Source organism: Mustela lutreola, chromosome 7 (genome assembly GCF_030435805.1).
Source record: "Mustela lutreola isolate mMusLut2 chromosome 7, mMusLut2.pri, whole genome shotgun sequence".
In the NCBI taxonomy this organism is placed as follows: Eukaryota; Metazoa; Chordata; class Mammalia; order Carnivora; family Mustelidae; genus Mustela; species Mustela lutreola.
In genome coordinates this window covers 153403247-153420306 of record NC_081296.1, presented here as the reverse complement: position 1 = coordinate 153420306, position 17060 = coordinate 153403247, and the positions used below count along the sequence as shown (strand labels likewise).

The 17060-nt window shown below is 41.8% G+C and overlaps 1 gene segment (V, D, J or C); it reads left to right on the top strand.

Moving 5' to 3' along the window:
- Positions 1-636: 636 nt before the first annotated feature.
- Positions 637-1233, top strand: LOC131837283 (immunoglobulin heavy variable 1-69-2-like). The segment is given in 2 exon segments: positions 637-748; positions 833-1233. Coding segments are annotated over 2 exon segments (447 nt in total).
- The last annotated feature ends 15827 nt before the right edge of the window (positions 1234-17060 follow it).

Below are 17060 nucleotides of genomic sequence, written 5' to 3'. Positions count from 1 at the left end.
GGGGTGCTCAGGACCAACCAGCACAGAGCTGCTGACCCAAGAACAGGTACCTATGGCTCTGGGGACATCTTTCCTCTCAGAATTCAGGGTTTTCTTCTGCAGAAAACAATGTAACATATAAGTAAGACAGGGAAAGCTACAGGGTTTGTAGATAACCTGTTCTATTGTATTTACCAAACTCAAGGCAATGAGAAGCATATTTGAAGAGGATAATATCCCAGGACTTTAGATGTCTTAATTTTAAAGAGATGGAGGAATGAATGCACTTATAAGCTCATGGGTGCAGTATTTTGGAGACACACCAATCCACAAGTAAGTTATTCAGACAGCAGAGCCAAGAACAGATTCAGGGTGTCTCTCTGTCATTCCAAGGTGGGGTTGCATGAGGAGCATTTCCTGGGCTTTTTTTCATTCAGTGGAGAAGCTCTGTCTAAACACAGTTCAGGGAGCTGCAGGGTACCCATGCTCTCAACAAGGATTAGGACATATGTCCTCACCATATGACTGAAATCAGTCCCTGTGATGTCTATCTGCTTCTTCTTTTGATGGGTCTGGTCTTGAGTATGAAATACTATTCCTTATGAATATGCAAATAGTCCAAGCTGCATCTTGGGTTAAGTAGGGGAATATCTGTGCACTGAGAGCATCACCCAACAACTGCACCCTCCACTACAGAATCCTCTGAGAGCACAGCCAGTCACCATGACCTGGAGCTGGAGAATCCTCTTCTTGGTTGCCCTGGCTACAGGTAAGTGACTCCCAGTCTCTGGGCCAAGGAGGAGAAAAAGGCCAATCAAAGATGAATTCATCCCCACCTGCTCTCTCTCCACAGGTGTGTACACCCAGGTCCATCTGTTACAGTCTGGGGCTGAGGTGAGGAATCCTGGAGCATCCGTGAAGGTCTCCTGCAAGGCATCTGGATACACATTCACTGACTACTATATGCACTGGGTGCTACAGGCCCCAGAACGAGGACTTGAGTGGATGGGACGAATTGACCCTGAAGATGGTGCCACAAATATTGCACAGAAATTCCAGGCTAGAGTCACGCTTACAGCAGACACATCCACAAGCACGGCCTACATGGAACTGAGAAGTCTGAAGTCTGAGGACACGGCTGTGTATTACTGTGCAAGACACAGTGTGAGAACCCACATCCTGCATGTGTCAGAAACCATGAGAAGGGACGGCTTTGTTGGTGGGTTGAGGAGGAAGGGGACAGAGTATGCCTGACTTCTTCATACAAATGAGTCAGAAGTTTGGGATAAAAATACTGCTTTCATTTGCACACCAATCTCTGTATAAAGATTGGAAGAGGCCAGAAATGCTGTAGAAAGATAAGGCTTAATATTTTGCATCTAAATTTTTTCTTTATTAGTTTTTTCGGAGGGATATTTGCAACCTCTATGTGGATGGAGGGAATGTCTGTCAAAGCATCATTTGGGAAGTTTGGAAGGAGGCAGGCTGCAGAGTACAGGAATGTAGCTCAGTCCTTAACAAGTTCTGAACTTCTTCCTCTATTTTGAAATATGGTCATGTGCTTGGTGAAAAGAAATGATATGAAATGGAGGGTTTCTATGGATGAATGTCTATACCCCAACTCCACTGAGCATCACACACAGTACATTCTGGTAGGAGACTCATGAACTCGTGGCCACAAGTCACGGTCTGACAGATGTGCCAAGTTCAAGCTCACTCTACAGCAGCTCCTCATCCTTGCAGTCCACCTTTCAGTGCTGAGTGCAGAGGCTCCTCCCCAAGGACTGCTGCCTGAGAGAGTCCCTGTCCCTGGGGTAGTTATGCAGAACAGGAGCTGCAGGAGATGTTTGTAAGACTCGCTACCTGCCCTGCAGTATTTACTGTGATCACTGGATCCTGGTACCACACACAGGGCTCAGGACTACACACGTTTGATGACCTACTACCTGGAGATCTATAAGAAATCAAATCCACTAGGCTACACTCAGTGCTGGGAGAGATACACCCCTGCAGGAGCTCTGGGGTTGAGTCTATTCCTCTGGGTTTGCAAAGTTTCACCCCTTGTATTTTCAGACTCGTGACTCCTTACTCCAACCTACCAGCAAGAAGACCATTGATTATCTATGGTCACATGACTCAACTCTTCTAATGGGACCTAGCCTTCCTCTGTTGCCTTTCAAAAGAGCACTTGACATGACATTAGGAACCACCCAGATTCTCCTGAAAAGAGGTTCTGCTATTTTACTTAAGTATAGTTGATAGACAGTGTTACATGTTTCTGGAGGACGACACAGTGATTGGACAAGATTATATAGTGTGCTCTGCTCATCACAGGGGTATCTATTATCAGGGAAATATTTGAATCTAAAGGTGTCTATGTTAATGAAATAAGGCAAAGTCTCATTCATCTTATAAGAGAACCCTCACAATTTCTAGTCATTATCAAGCCACCACAGTCGACCCTCAGGACTCCAAGCTCCACATCCATCCCATATACCCATACATTTAACACATCCCTACAGCCCCCAAAGCCTCACTCTAGAAACGCATAAACTCCAGTCCAACATCTTCTAAGTTTCATCACCCCAAATCCCCACATCTCATCATCTAAAACACATACAGGCAGCACTCTGAGTGGAAATCCATCCTGGGAAATTCTCCTCTTAACCTGGGGACCCAAGATACTCAAAAATACATTATATCTTTCCAAAATGTCTGGTTCAGCCTACAAGGAACATCAGTTGGAGACACTCCCATTGCATGGATCACATAGAGGGACTAAAGGAATTAACCGTTGTTTCTATGAACAACTGGGAAACAATTAGTTTCTGAGGCCTGAGATTCTCTGTAGTAGAAAACTCTACACTGGGTCTATGGCTCTGCATCGTGGGTCAATTTTCCTTTTTCAGTATCTGTGCCAATGAGAGTATATGCCTGCTTTCACTGGAATGATCCCTGCTAAGAGAATCTGGGGAGCCATTGGCCACTTTTCACTTTGCCCTCTCTTCCCATTCAGCCCTACGTGGGAATGACCATACCTCTCCAACTTTGTCAAAACTGTGTGGGACTCTGTTGCATGAGGGAATCACTGCAGGTGGATAAGATCATGCCACAGCAACACTACAAAACTGATAGTAATCACGTTTATTGAAATTCAAATTTCCTAATTTTCACAAATTTGTGGAGCTTAGATTGTCCAGTGTGGATGTTCATATGTATCACTGATACTATTCCACAAATGTCCAGTGTCTGCATGTCATTTTGCCTAGTGATAATAACAATATGATTGGAGTAATTCTCGAGGACTTGACAAGAAAGGGGACCATCTCCAGTGTAGGTGTGGGGTGAGGTTGGGGGTGAACATGAAGCCAGCCAGCGACTCCTCAGGGCACCCTCCACAACACCTAAAGAGCACCCCTATTCAGTCATGGGCTGATGAGGAGGGAGGGTTAGACTTGTGGTCTGCTGTGTCTCACAGGGCCAGCTGTCCATATCAAGGTGCCATATCCATAGACTATTGCTCAGGGAATGTAGACTCATTGCACATAGCTCAAGAACATGTCTGTTTACACAGTCTATGAAAATGAGTTGTGCATTTACTCTGTGCACTGATCATTGTCCTCCCTCTCTGTCTGGGTGGCTTGGTGGGTTGGGCCTCTGCCTTTGCCTCTGGTCATGGTCATGGGGTTCCTGAGATCAGGCCCTGCATTGGACTCTCTGCTCAGCTGGGGGCCTGCTTCCCCCTCTCTCTCTGCCTTCCTCTCTGCCTACTTGTGATATCTCTCTCTCTCTCCTCTCTCTCTCACTCTCTCTGTTAAATAAAAAAAAATGAAATATTTATAAAAAAATTTTTAATTCATTTTTTATTTATTTTCAGCATAACAATTAATTATTTTTGCACCACACCCAGTGCCCAAAGCAATCCGTGCCCTCCATAATACCCATAACCTGGTACCCCGACCTCCCAACTCCTACCCCTTCAAAACCCTCAGATTCTTTTTCAGAGTCCTTAGTCTCTCATGGTTCACCTCCCCTTCCAATTTGCCCCAACTCCCTTCTCCTCTCTAACTCCCCATATCCTCCATGCTATTTTGTTATGCTCCACAAATAAGTAAAACCATATCATAATTGACTCTCTCTGCTTGACTTATTTCACTCAGCATCATCTCTTCAAGTCCCGTCCATGTTGCTACAAAGTTGGGTATTCGTCCTTTCTGGTGGAGGCATAATACTCCATAGTGTATATGGACCACATCTTCCTTATCCATTCGTCCGTTGAAGGGCACCTTGGTTCTTTCCACAGTTTGGTGACTGTGGCCATTGCTGCTATAAAAATTGGGGTACAGATGGCCCTTATTTTCACTACATCTGTATCTTTGGGGTAAATACCCAGGAGTGCAATAGCAGGGTCATAAGGAAGTCCTATTTTTAATTTCTTGAGGAATCTCCACACTGTTCTACAGAGGCTGCACCAACCTGCATTCCCACCAACAGTGGAAGAGGGTTCCCCTTTCTCCACATCCCCTCAAACACATGTTGTTTCCTGTCTTGCTAATTTTTGCCATTCTAACTGGTGTAAGGTGATATCTCAATGTGTTTTTAATTTGAATCTCCCTGATGGCTAGTGATGATGAACATTTTTTCATATGTCTGATAGCCATTTGTATGTCTTCATTGAAGACGTGTCTGTTCATATCTTCTGCCCAATTTTTGATAGGATTGTCTGTTTTGTGTGTGTTGAGTTTGAGGAGTTCTGTATAGATCCTGGATATCAACCTTTTGTCTGTACTGTCATTTGAAAATATCTTCTCCCATTCCATGGGTTGCCTCTTTGTTGTCTTGACTGTTTCCTTGGCTGTGCAGAAACTTTTGATTTTGATGCAGTCCCAAAAGTTTATTTTTGCTTTTGTTTCCTTTGTCTTTGGAGACATCTCTTGAAAGAAGTTGCTATGACTGATATTGAAGAGATTACTGCCTATGTTCTCCTGTAGGATTCTGATGGATTCCTGTCTCACACTGAGGTCTTTTATCCATTTTCAGTTGATCTTTTTGTACAGTGTAAGAGAATGGTCGAGTTTCCTTCTTCTATGTATAGCGGCCCAGTTTTCCCAGCACCATTTATTGAAGAGACTGTCGTTTTTCCACTGTATATTTTTTCCTGTTTTGTCAAAGATTAATTGACCATAGAGTTGAGGGTCCATATCTTGGGTCTCTACTCTGTTCCACTGGTCTATGTGTCTGTTTTTATGCCAGTACCATGCTGTCTTGGCGATCACAGCTTTGTAGTAAAGCTTGAAATCAGGTAACGTGATGCCCCCAGCTTTATTTTTATTTTTCAACATTTCCTTAGCGATTCGGGGTCTCTTCTAATTCCATACAAATTTTTGGATTATTTGCTCCAGCTCTCTGAAGAATAACAGTGGAATTTTTATCGGAATGGCATTAAAAGTATAGATTGCTCTAGGCAATATAGTCATTTTAACAATGTTTATTCTTCTGATCCAAGAGCATGGAATGGTCTTCCACCTTTTTGTGTCTTCTTCAATTTCTTTCATGAGTGTTCTGTAGTTCCTTGAGTACAGACCCTTTACCTCTTTGGTTAGGTTTATTCCCCGGTATCTTATGGTTCTTGGTGCTATAGTAAATGGAATCGATTCTCTAATTTCTTTTTCTTATTTTCCTTATTAGTGTATAAGAAAGAAACTGATTTCTGTACATTGACTTTATATCCTGCCTTGTTGTTGAATTGTTGTATGAGTTCCAGTAGTTTGGGTGTGGAGTCTTTTAAGTTTTCCATATAAAGGAACATGTCATCTGTGAAGAGAGAGAGTTTGACTTCTTCATTACCAATTTGGATACCTTTTATTTCTCTTTGTTGTCTGATTGCTGTTGCTAGGAGTCCTTTTTTTTTTTTTTTTTTTTTTTTTTTTTTTTTTTTTTTTATTCATTGGGTGTTGAGTATGTGCCAGACACTGTTCTAACTTCTTTTTTTTTATTAAATTAATTTATTTATTTTCAGAAAAACAGTATTCATTATTTTTGCACCACACCCAGTGCTCCATGCCATCCGTGCCTTCTATAATAACCACCACCTGGTACCCCAACCTCCCACCCCCCCGCCACTTCAAACCCCTTAGATTGTTGTTTAGAGTCCATAGTCTCTCATGGTTCACCTCCCCTTCCAATTTCCCTCAACTCCCTTCTCCTCTCTAACTCCCCTTGTCCTCCATGCTATTTGTTATGCTCCACAAATAAGTGAAATCATATGATAATTGACTTTCTCTGCTTGACTTATTTCACTCAGCATAATCTCTTCCAGCCCCTTCCATGTTGCTACAAAAGTTGCATATTTATCCTTTCTGATGGGGGCATAATACTCCATAGTGTATATGGACCACATTTTCCTTATCCATTGTTGCTAGGACTGCTAATACTATGTTGAACAAGAGTGGTGAGAGTGGGCATCCTTGTTGTGTTTCTGATCTCAACGGGAAGGCTGCAAGCTTTTTCATTGAGGATGATATTTGCTGTGGGTCTTTCATAGATAGATTTAATGAAGTTCAGGAATGTTCCCTCTATCCTTATACTTTGAAGCCTTTTAATCAGGAACGGATGCTGGATTTTGTCAAATGCTTTTTCTGCATTAATTGAGAGGACCATGTGGTTCTTCTCTCTTCTTATATTAATTTGTTGTATCACTTTGATTGATTGATTTGCAAATGTTGAACCATCCTTGTAGCCCAGGGATGAATCCCACCTGATCATGGTGGATAATCTTTTTAATGTGCTGTTGGATCCCGTTTGCTAGGATCTTGTTGAGAATCTTAGCATCCATATTCATCAGGGATATTCGTCTGAAGTTCTCCTTTTTGGTGTGGTCTTTGCCTGGTTTGGGGATCAGTGTAATGCTGGCTTTATAAAAAGAGTCAGGAAGTTTTCCTTCTGCTTCAATTTTTTGAAAGAGCTTCAGGAGAATAGGTGTTATTTCTTCTTTGAAAGTTTGGTAGAATTCCCCAGGGAATCCATCAGGTTCTGGGTTCTTGTTTTTGGGGAGGTGTTTTTTTTTTTTTTTTTTTTTGTTTGTTTGTTTGTTTGTTTTTGGTGCAAAATGGTGGTTTATTAAAGCAAGGGGACAGGCCCTGTGGGCAGGAAGAGCTACTGCTCTGGGTTGTGAGGGATGGCAGGTTAGGTACCCTGAGATTGGGGGAAGGTGAGGGAAAGGAAGCTTTCAAGTTTCAAGGGAGTTTCATATGCTAAAGTGGGCCTAGGAGGTTCTGGGAGACCTAAGTTGTCTTTTAGCAAGCCATTAACATCAAGATAGTTGGGAGATTCCTGTCTTGCAGAATTGTGATCTCTGCAAGTTAACTATTTGTTTCTCATTTATGGCAGTCAGGGGTGCCTGAGGAATTTTACACATATTACCTAGGGAAGCTGATGGAGTAGGGGTGCAAGGTGCCAGCTTTTGTTTTGTCCTCAGCCAGCCTCCTGCTCCCTCATCATCCCCCCCTGAAAAATTTTGACCCTTAAATATTTAAGGTGGTTGAAAGTGGAAGGTTTCATCTTCAGTAACTTCTTCCTGCTGAATTGGGGCATAGAGCTGTCTCTACCTACTTGAGTCAACATTGATCAGTAGAGGAACATATAGGGGAGTTACTAAAGGTGGAGGCAGCTGAATCCAGCGCTGACAGTGAAGAAGTGTCTCTGTGCGTGGTCAGGATCATTTGTCACTGTGAAGTCATTGCAGCAATGGAGTCTCGGCACCAAGTAAAGAAACATTGAACAAAGCAACATATTAAGATTAATAAGGCAATAAAAATGAGAAGCCCAAAAAGGATATTTCCAATTGTTGGCCATAGTCCTCCTTCAAACCAGGAACTTAACCATTAACTGAGAGAGAGAGAAGGATATTGTAGAACATTAGTTCTGTGACATTCTTGTGATAGCCTGGGATGTACACACAACATTCTGCTTTGATAATTGCGCATGTGCCACCCTGTGCTGCTGTCAGGACATCTAAGGCCATCCTATTTTGTAGGACTGCCTTGTGTATCTGTGAGACTTCGGTATTAAGTAGGGAGACGCTATTTAGTGAATCATTGAGTGCCTTTGTAGTATATTTATTAAGGGCTTCTACATGCCACATGACATCCTCTAGTCCCGCAGATGGAACAAAAATGGATGTTAAGTGATCATACCATTTAAAAACAGATCGTGTCCATCTTTGCTTTAAATTGGAGAGATTAGTTGGGGTGATGATGGTTTTAGTAATGTGCCCATGAATCCAGGCAAATCCTGAAGTACAGTGACCTATCCACCCTGGTGGAAGACAGGGCCACAGCTTAGTTCCACATATCCAGTGGGTTCCATTTGGAGCTAACCATTTAATGCCAGGTCGCCTTGCCCAGTCAGTAGCAAACCAGTCAGTAGCCTGGAGTACTATTACTTGGGAACACATTTCTAATGATAGCCATCCTAGATTTCCTGTGTTATTTTCCTAAGTATCATACGTATGATTCTTTTGTTCCCAGCATAAAACTGCCTTTTGACTGAGTTATCCAATAGTGGGTGTGAGCCACAGATATGTATCCCAGATTTGATATATACCATCCTTTAAAGAGGGTTTTGTAACTTAGGCCCATATTTGATTGGGGAGTTATGGCTTGACAGCAATCCCCTTTCCTTCCAAATAGCTCCATGGGCATGTAGTACCAGGACGGCATATTTGGAGTCAGTGTTAATGTTTATTTTTAGGCTTTGGCAATTGCAAAGTGCTAGTGAGCACTATGTCATACCTAGCTTTTCTTTTCTTTCTATGAAAACCATGGTTATCAGTAAACCAACTGTCATTTGTATTTTTAACAGGGGCATCTTTTTTTTTTTTAAGATTTTATTTATTTGACAGAGAGAGAGAAATCATAAGTAGGCAGAGAGGCAGCAGAGAGGGGGGGGGAGGAAGCAGGATCCCTGCAGAGCAGAGAGCCCGATCCGTGGCTGGATCCCAGGACCCTGGGACCATGACCTGAGCCAAAGGCAGAGGCTTTAACTCACTGAGCCACCCAGGCTCCCCTTAACAGGGGCATCTTAAATCTGGCCAAATGAGTAGGCAAGATCAATAACCTCTGAACACTTTTGCTCTACAGAGAAAGTACAGTGATCAGGTTCAGGCATACAGGTAACTAGGTTTAAAGTTTGACAAGTTTCAAGTATTATTTCTGGCATATCTGTAAGTATGGCCCAGTATTTAATAAGTCGGCCTCCATCATCCATTGGTGGCCTTTGGCTTCTAAGACAAATCTGGACCTGATATGAAGTCATTACAGTCAGGGACTGTCCCATAGTGAGCTTTGAGGCTCTTTTATGAGGACTGTTTTATGCTTAGCTAAAGCATCTGTTTGCAATTGGACCTCAACAGAGTTGGATTCTAGGATAAGTATGACTAAGGGATGAAACCATTAAGAAGCCTTTTGAGTGGTCCAGCCTTAACAATATCCTGATTACGGAGGATCACTGGCAAGTGAGAGAAAACTTGTCAAGAGATAAGGGGAGTTCCCCATGCATCATCCAATCCAACCATAAAGAAAGTGGGGTCATCCATTATTTCCACAAGTCCATAGTGAATCCTATGGAGTGCAGTATGCTGGCTTTTAGGCAGTTTCATTATTCCAGCCACACACAAGGTGATAGTTAAGTTATACAATTGTAGGGGAATAAATCCCATTTTCTAGTTGTTTAACCATGTGCCATAGAGTTCTACTAATATTCCTAACAAAATAATAAGATTGACTAGAGAAGCTATTGTGCAACTTCTCTGAATTTTACCTCAAATTGTTTAGCTTAGGTAAACAAACATTTAAAGGCCATCAAATCTAGAATTTAACATCCATAAAGGTGTGTTATTAAAACATAATTTTTCTCTCTAAAATAACCCTCATTTCCAGAGGTAGCCAAACCAGGACTAATTCACTTGAGAAACAAGTCCAGTTTTAAGAAACTTGGCCTATTATTTACATAAGCTCAGCAAGAACAGTGAGTGTGATCCTATAGATCTTTTAGAATCTGCTTTGCTGGAACTTTTTATAAGGAATCTCTAGGTTGAACTTTCAGTAGCCTCTCTGAGACAGAAGCCAAGCCACGTATTTGCCATCAGGCATGCCTGAAATACCTGTCAATTTGGGCGAGTTCTTCTCTCTGAGGTTCCCAAAGTATCCTGTCAGGAAGTGACATTCTTTACTCACCTGGTGAGGCTGCTGGGAACTCTGTAAGCAAGGTATCAGGCCAATAGTCCCAAGGGGCTTTATGGCTCCAGGTTTCATAAAGTCAACCTTAGTTCCTTAAAGCTGTCTGGTCATATCTGAGTCTATGCATGTCTTTCTCAAATATGACATTCCAGTCAAAGCCTTGGTAAAATAACCAGTTTCCAATGCTGTCCTGTTACAAGGAGAACAGATTCTTATTGAACTTATGCAAATGACTGATTGCCAAGGAAGAAAGAATGCTTACTGAGACCTTTTGGTTTCAGAAGGTTCAGATAGAAAGAAAAGTTGAATGTCTTGATTTGTTTACAAATCAATACTTTTACCTCTCTGTAAGTTACATATAACTTAAGAAAAAGTATCCCTAGTCTGGAAGAGCAAACATTAAAGAAACAGCAATGTCTAAAATAAGACAAAACATTAAGAGACACAACACTATAATCTTTTAGTTCATTTAGTCCCATGTTACTAAATCTGGTGAATACAGCTTTAGTTAGTTTTGGAAATTCTTACCCATTTCAGTTTTAGGATTTTCAAGTATATCAAATATATGTATTTGTCCTGAAAGTCCTTATATAAATCTCCTTTAAGATAAAACTCATTTTACAAGACAATTAAAACAATTATAAATGACAAAAACTCAGAATGGATAATGGTTTATAATTTAGCTGGCAAGGATATCAGGTTATTTCTGTGATACATAACATTTCCATAATAAAATATCAAGCAATGATCTCTCAAAACATTAAATCCTTAAGAAATGCATAATCCCTAGAATAGTTATAGCATTTTCCCAAATGTAACCCAAGGTTTATCATTGGTTCAGTTGTATTTCATGAGCAACTTCGCAAACCAAGGAAAAGCCTGAGTTAAAGAGATTTACAACTTAAATCTTGTCAACATTTACTAAAATCTTAAAGTTTTGAAGCACATGCCTAAATATACTTAGGCTTGATCCTTTCTGACAGAGACAATTTAAGTCTTATACCAAATTAGTCCATCTTGACCATAGCTAAAATTCCTTTTCTGAAGATTTCCCTTCACAAACCTTCTACAACTTTCCTTTGCATTCAGGTTTTGTCCCAAGTCATTTCCTTCCAAACAACCATCTCATTTAGGACAAAATTACCTTCTCTTACCCTCAACAAAATGTATTGCCATTCCTTAAATCTTTCTTACATATCATCTACTTTTCCACAGAGTTGCTTCCTTTATTTCCATCAGTCTTAGTTACACTAAGCAGAATTTTGTACTCTTAGGAACACCTTAATCTCTAGTGAAGACTAAGTATTAACCAATTGTGAACTGTTACAACAGAATTCTTTAGATGACAAATTTATGAAACAGTTAAGTGCAAAACATGTTTACCAACAGATTTAAATACTCTTAGTTTCTTTGCAGTTAAGAAGTCAAAAGCACAAACCTACATCCAGTAATTAACAACTTAGCATTTTATCCTGTTTGGGTAAGACCTAGATGTCCATCATTTAATTCCATTTGTCATATAACCAAAACTTTAAATTTTCAGGTTACCAAAGACTTTGAAAGTTACTTCAGCAATTAACCATTAAAACTTTGAGACAGACAATTAACCATCAGTTTAGTCATTTCTTTGCTAACAAATTTTAACAAATAACAAGAGCTTATTTGACCTTTAGTAAACTTCGAAGTTTCACATTTACTGCTGACAACTTGAAAGACATGTCTATCTTAATTAAACTGACAAATTTAACTTAGTTCCAATACTGATTTACGTTCCACCTGGGCCCACTCCACTTTGAATGTTTACCTGAGACATGGGTGGGAAGATCTGGAGTGGGGGGTGTTAGGTCCAGGGGCTGATCTTCTTGCTCCTTGACAGTGAAGAGAGAAGGAGCCATAGTGCATGATCTAGAGGCTAGTCGTGCAGTCTGCATGCACCTTGGTGCAGAAACAGAAGGGGAAACAGAAGAAACAAAGTGCTGCCAGGAGGCAGAGAAAGGATTCCTGGTTTTGGAGCTGATAAGCCCCAACAGAGGAGCAGACACCATGCTTTCCCTCCAGCAAGGGGGGAGGGGTTAAGCAGTCCAAGCCAGGCCAGAGAACACAGGGAAACTTCCCCGAAACAAAGAGAGTTTCGGCAGCTGCTCGGGAATATTCCTTACGGTCTCTGTCTCGAGTTAGACTAACACCAGTTGGCTCCAGTTATAGCCATTAACACGGGAAGTGAGTGAGGGAGAAGCCCCCACATCTATTAGGAGAAACAGAGAGAAATAAAGTCAGAGTCCCCTTTGCTAGAGATGGCCCAGCAACCTGGGTTTACTAACTGACTCATTTGGGCAAACACATTCCGCAAAAACCCCTTCGTCTGTGGTCCTGGTGTAGAGCAATGAAGGCCTAAGTATGATCAGTGAAGGTCCTAGGTCCATTTGCCCTGTTTCCTGCAGAGGAGATCTAACTGATAGATCCCACTGAGGCCATTCAGTGTTGCAGGAGCTCAGTCCTTTCCTAAATTTTGAAATCCAAATTATTTCCAGTGGGTTAAAAGGCATCCCAAGGTAGAGTCCTTAGGAACTGAAAAAGCCTACCCAGGCCATGGTCCCAGAAACGTAAAGAAGGTCCATCACCAAATCCCCTCTGACTCCTGGGTGGCAACCCACACAGGATATGTCAGAGGTTCCAGTGTGTTAAAAGCGACCGGAGGCATCCCTCAAGATATCGCTATTGATCACCAACCTGCCTTCCTAGGGAAGGTATTTCTGCCATAAAAGGCCCTGGAGGGGTTGCCGGTGTCCCTCCCCTTCCCTATCGCATCTAGGCTGCCAATGGGTGCCTGGTGAATGGACCAAAATACTTGTGCCATGCCATGCCAGTCTGTCCTGAAGACTGCATACTGTTTTGCCATTTTAAACCATGGAAATACTAGAACAGTTTGGCAAGGGGAAATTACCCAATTTTATAGCCTTAAGTAGTCTGTAGAAGACACTGACGAGAAACAGTAAAGACTGAAATCCATCATGATCTATGCGACATTCCAACACATGTGCTCCTTACAGGCAACTTCCCTAGGAAAAGGACCCCGGTTGAGTTTCAATTCAATCGGGTACTGGTTTTGGCCAGCTCCCAGTGGAGGTCCCGCAGCCAAAAGTGGCTAGACCAGGGATGTGGAGGGTATCACATTAGATCAATCAGGAGGAAACCTCACATGGGAGTCTTAAGACTGGCAGCCGTCCTGGTGACTTAGGTGGCTGTCCCGTGCCCAAGAGACAACTTTATGTAAGAACAGGAATAAAGAGAGGGTATCAAGTTTCTGGGTCTTATTGCCATTCCAGCCAGGGTACTAACTTACAGCCAAAAGGCAGACGCTCTCCTCCCCATAGAGTAGCCACAGGCTAGAGGATTACAGCCTGAGCAACTGACATACAAGTGGTCCAATAAGACCAAACTCCTTGAAAAGCCCTGAAATGAGAGTAAAGGAAAAGGAGAGAAAGTACTCACCAATTTTGCACCGAAGCTCAGAGTCCAAATGTAAAGACTCACAGCCCCACGTTTGGGAACCATATGATGAAGTTCTAGAACCTAAGTGAGGTTCGGTGGGCTGAGGTCCGGAGCTGATGACCAAGAAAGAACTCTTGAGACATCTTTCGTGCAAAATGGTGATTTATTAAAGCACGGGGACAGGACCCATGGGCAGGAAGAGCTGCTGCCTTTTGGGAGGTTTTTTATCACTGCTTCAATCTCGTTACTAGATATCAGTCTATATTTTCTTGCTTCAAAAAATGGTGTGATAAGTACCCAGTGCTTTATATATTCAGGCTCAAAATGGCATTCTGCTGCTTTATTTCAGAATATCTTACCTTATTTCCGTTCCTTCTCTGATCCAGTGATCCTATGAACCCAACTACTGTTTTAATGTGGAAAGCCCAGTGAATATTATTCAATAAGTATATCATTCTGCAGTAAGTGACTGTTGCCACCTGAGGTCCAGACACATACTCTCACCCAACAAGTCACAAGGAGAAGAAAGCATTTGTCAGCAATGAGACAGTCACATTGAGCAGGAAGTCAGAGGTGCTCCAAAAGGACGAGAAAAGCAGGGATATGGTCAGCAGCACTCAGTATCCCAGTGCAGTGGACATTGCTGCATTGTGAATGTTTTGGCTGGATGGCAGTGTTCTTGATGCACAGGATCCTTTCAGGAATGGAAACTACTGGATCTGGAGACAGAACACAAGTCTTCTGCTCACCCTGTGGGGTCAAAGGGACTGATCTAAAAAAATCTAAATTGAGGTTGATCAGAATTGCACCTGAAACTGAATTCCTCCATCTTGTCATATTCTCTAAGATTCTACCTTCTTTTTTTTTCCTTTTTATTATTGTTTTCAGCATAACAGTATTCATTATTTTTGCACCACACCCAGTGCTCCATGCAATCCGTGCCCATTCTAATACCCACCACCTGGTTCCCCCAACCTTCCACCTCCCCGCCACTTCAAACCCCTCAGATTGTTTTTCATAGTCCATAGTCTCTCATGGTTCACCTCCCCTCCCAATTTCCCCCAATTCCCTTCTCCTCTCTAACTCCCCTTGTCCTCCATGTTATTTGTTATGCTCCACAAATAAATGAAACCATATGATAATTGACTCCCTCTGCTTGCATTATTTCACTCAGCATAATCTCTTCCAGTCCCTTCCTTCTTTGGTGTACTACAAAACGCAGTTATGTTGAGGGGTGGCGATTCAGAGAGATCTCTGGTGTGTACTGGTGTGTACTGTGTAGTGTTTGTTCTCTGCTGTTCTGTTTTAGCAGGAATTGCCTTCAGGCCAGTTGTCTACAGAGCCCCTTCTAACCCGCAGTGGTCTGTGTTCAGTCCTTGGACAGAAACTGGGGACTTTTAAGTAGGTGTGCTCTGCTGGGCTTGTTAAATGAGAACTGATGCCACCTCCTTAGAACTGAGGCCCTGAAGAATTCCCTGGTTAGGAGATTTGGAGGGTGCAGGGTGCAGCCACTATGAAAAACAGTGTGTAGATTCCCCAAATACGTAAAAGTAGAACTACACTATGATCCAGCAATCACACGACTGGATATTTACCCAAAGAGTACAAAAAGACTAGTTCACAGAGAACCTCACACCCTTATAGTCACAGCAGCATTATTTATAATAGCCAAAGTACGGAAACAGCCCATGTGTGCACTCATTGATGAATGATAAAGAAGAGGTGGTATATGTAGAGACAGTGGAACGTTAATCACTCATACAAAAGAATGAAATCTTGACATTTCTAATGACTGGGATGGAGCTGGAGAGTTTTATGCTATGTGTATTAGTCAGTGAGACAAATATTATATAATTTCACTCATATGTTGAATTTTAGAAACAAAATGAAAGAGAAGGGGGGAAGAAAGAGAGAAAACAAGAAACACACTTTTTTAAATTTTTTTAAGTTTTTATTTCTATTCAGCGTAACAGTATTCATTGTTTTAGCACCAAACCCAGTGCTCCATGCAATCCATGCCCTCTGCAGTTCCCACCACCTGGTTTCCACAACCTCCCACCCCCGACCCTTCAAAACCCTCAGAATGTTTTTCAGAGTCCACAGTCTCTCATGGTTCACCTTCCCTTTCAATTTCCCTCAACTCCCATCTCCTCTCCATCTCCCCTTGTCCTCCATGCTATTTGTTATGCTCCACAAATAAGTAAAACCATATCATAATTGACTCTCTCTGCATGATTTATTTCACTCAGCATCATCTCTTCCAGTCCCGTCCATGTTGCTACAAAAGTTGGGTATTCGTCCTTTCTGATGGAGGCACAATACTCCATAGTTTATATGGACCACATCTTCCTTATCCATTCGTCCACTGAAGGGCATCTTGGTTCTTCCCACAGTTTGCGACCGTGGCCATTGCTGCTATAAACATTGGGGTACAGATGGCCCTTCCTTCACTACATCTGTATCTTTGGGGTAAATACCCAGTAGTGCAATGGCAGGGTCATAGGGAAGCTCTATTTTTAATTTCTTGAGGAATCTCCACACTGTTCTACAAAGAGGTTGCACCAACCTGCATTCCCACCAACAGTGGAAGAGGGTTCCCCTTTCTCCTCATCCTCTCCAACACAAATTAACTGTCTTGTTAATTTTGGCCATTCTAACTGGTGTAAGGTGATATATCAATGTGGTTTTAATTTGAATCTCCCTGATGGCTAGTGATGATGAACATTTTTTCATATGTCTGATGGCCATTTGCATGTCTTCATTGAAGAAGTGTCTGTTCATATCTTCTGCCCATTTTTTAAAATTTATTTTTTATTTATTTTCGGCATAAAGTATTCATTATTTTTTCACCACACCCAGTGCTCCATGCAATCCGTGCCCTCCATAATACCCACCACATGGTACCTCGACCTCCCCCCCCCCCGCCCCTTCAAAACCTTCAGATTGTTTTTCAGAGTCCATAGTCTCTCATGGTTCACCTCCCCTTCCAATTGATTGTCTGTTTTGTGTATGTTGATTTTGAGGAGTTCTTTAAAGATCCTGGATATCAACCTTTTGTCTGTACTGTCATTTGCAAATATCTTCTCCCGTTCCGTGGGTTGCCTCTCTGTTTTCTTGACTGTTTCCTTGGCTGTGCAGAAGCTTTTGATTTTGATGAAGTCCCAAAAGTTCATTTTCTCTTTTGTTCATTTTCTCTTTTGTTTCCTTTGCCTTTGGAGATATATCTTAAAAGAAGTTTCTGTGGCTGATATCTAAGAGATAACTACCTATGTTCTCCTCTAGGATTCTGATGGATTCCTGTCTCATGTTGAGGTCTTTTATCCATTTTGAGTTTATCTTTGTGTATTTTTT